The sequence below is a fragment of the Eimeria mitis genome, genomic scaffold (assembly GCF_000499745.2).
Source record: "Eimeria mitis Houghton genomic scaffold, Emh_scaff10363, whole genome shotgun sequence".
Taxonomy (NCBI): Eukaryota; Apicomplexa; class Conoidasida; order Eucoccidiorida; family Eimeriidae; genus Eimeria; species Eimeria mitis.
Genome location: NW_024011530.1, coordinates 1 through 1,240, shown reverse-complemented (window position 1 = coordinate 1,240; position 1,240 = coordinate 1). Strand labels below are relative to the sequence as shown.

The window sequence follows — 1,240 nt, the reverse complement described above, 5'->3', positions numbered from 1 at the left end:
TTGCTGTCTCCAGCAATCGACGCTGCGCCCCTCTTCTAAACCACCTGCAGCACCAGCACCAGCAGCAGCAAGAGGCAGGGCCCCCAAGAGAAAAGCTTTGCTGCGTCTCCCTGTATTCTGTGAACCGCTTGAAGACGAATACCAGTATGAAAATTTCTCGAGGGGCCCCCAGGGGGCCCCCCACATGGGCCCCCAGGGGGCCCCCCACATGGGCCCCCAGACGGCTCACCATAGGGGCCCCCAGAAGGGCCCCTATGGAGGCCCCCAGGGGGGCCCACAGGGTGGCCCCCACTGGGGCTCCCGCATGCATGAGGCCTCAGGCAAGAGAGGGGTGTCTCTGAGCAACCATGGGTGGCATGTGGAGGCGGAGATGCTGCCTGCTGACTTCAGTTTGCTGCCGACGACATATATGCTGCAGTGGCAGCTGTTGGAGACAGAGGAGACACCTGAGGGGGTCCCCTCATCTACTGCTGCTGCTGCTGCTGCTGCTGCTGCTGCTGAAAGGAGACACCTAGAAGATACAGCCCCAGAGGAATCTGATGCAGACCTCAGGCTGCACCTGCAGGCGTCATCGGATGTCTCTCGGCTCTGCAGCCAGGTGAGACCGCAGCAGCACCTCACTTCTGCTGCTGCTACTGCTGCCGCTGCTGCTGCTGCTGCTGCTGCTGCTGCTGCTGCAGGAGCAGCAGCAGCAGCAGACAACAACAGGCATCAACCAACCACTCCCAGACGCCCCCCAACTCTCTCCGTTTCTCTGTTTTTGCGTGTGTGTATGTGTGTGTGTGTGTGTGTGTGTGTGTGTGTGTGTGTATCAGCCTTGCCCTGAGTCTAGTTCTTGCGCGATAACAGAGCGTCTGGATGGGTTCGCAGTGCTGGGGTGTCGCTGCGCTTGGGGGTTTGTTGGGGCTGCATGCGAGGTGGAGTTTGTGGGGTTTTGGTTGCGGGCAGCGGGGCAGCTGCTGCTGGTACTATCAAACCTGGCTCTGCTCCCCAGCTGTCTCCTCTGTCTCCGTCTCGCCCTCAGACACCTCAGCTTACCCGGAAACCCTAATGCATGCAAACGATGCGCTAATATACACACAAAAATACACACTTATAAAGAAAACAAATACACATATACACACACACAATGTCTACTCTATACACTCAGGGCTGCAGCATACCTCAGCGCTTGTAAGCACACACCACACACCACACAGATACATACAGATATATATATATATATATATATATATATATA

General features: G+C 56.6%; 1 protein-coding gene across 1 annotated transcript; it reads left to right on the top strand.

Moving 5' to 3' along the window:
• Positions 1-184: 184 nt before the first annotated feature.
• Positions 185-1,177, top strand: EMH_0099210 (uncharacterized protein; the record flags this gene model as incomplete). The annotated part of the gene is made up of 3 exons (XM_038022077.1): positions 185-598; positions 816-926; positions 1,151-1,177. The coding sequence occupies 3 exons, from the start codon at positions 185-187 to the stop codon at positions 1,175-1,177; spliced, it is 552 nt and encodes a 183-aa protein (XP_037877931.1).
• Between the last annotated feature and the right edge of the window lie 63 nt (positions 1,178-1,240).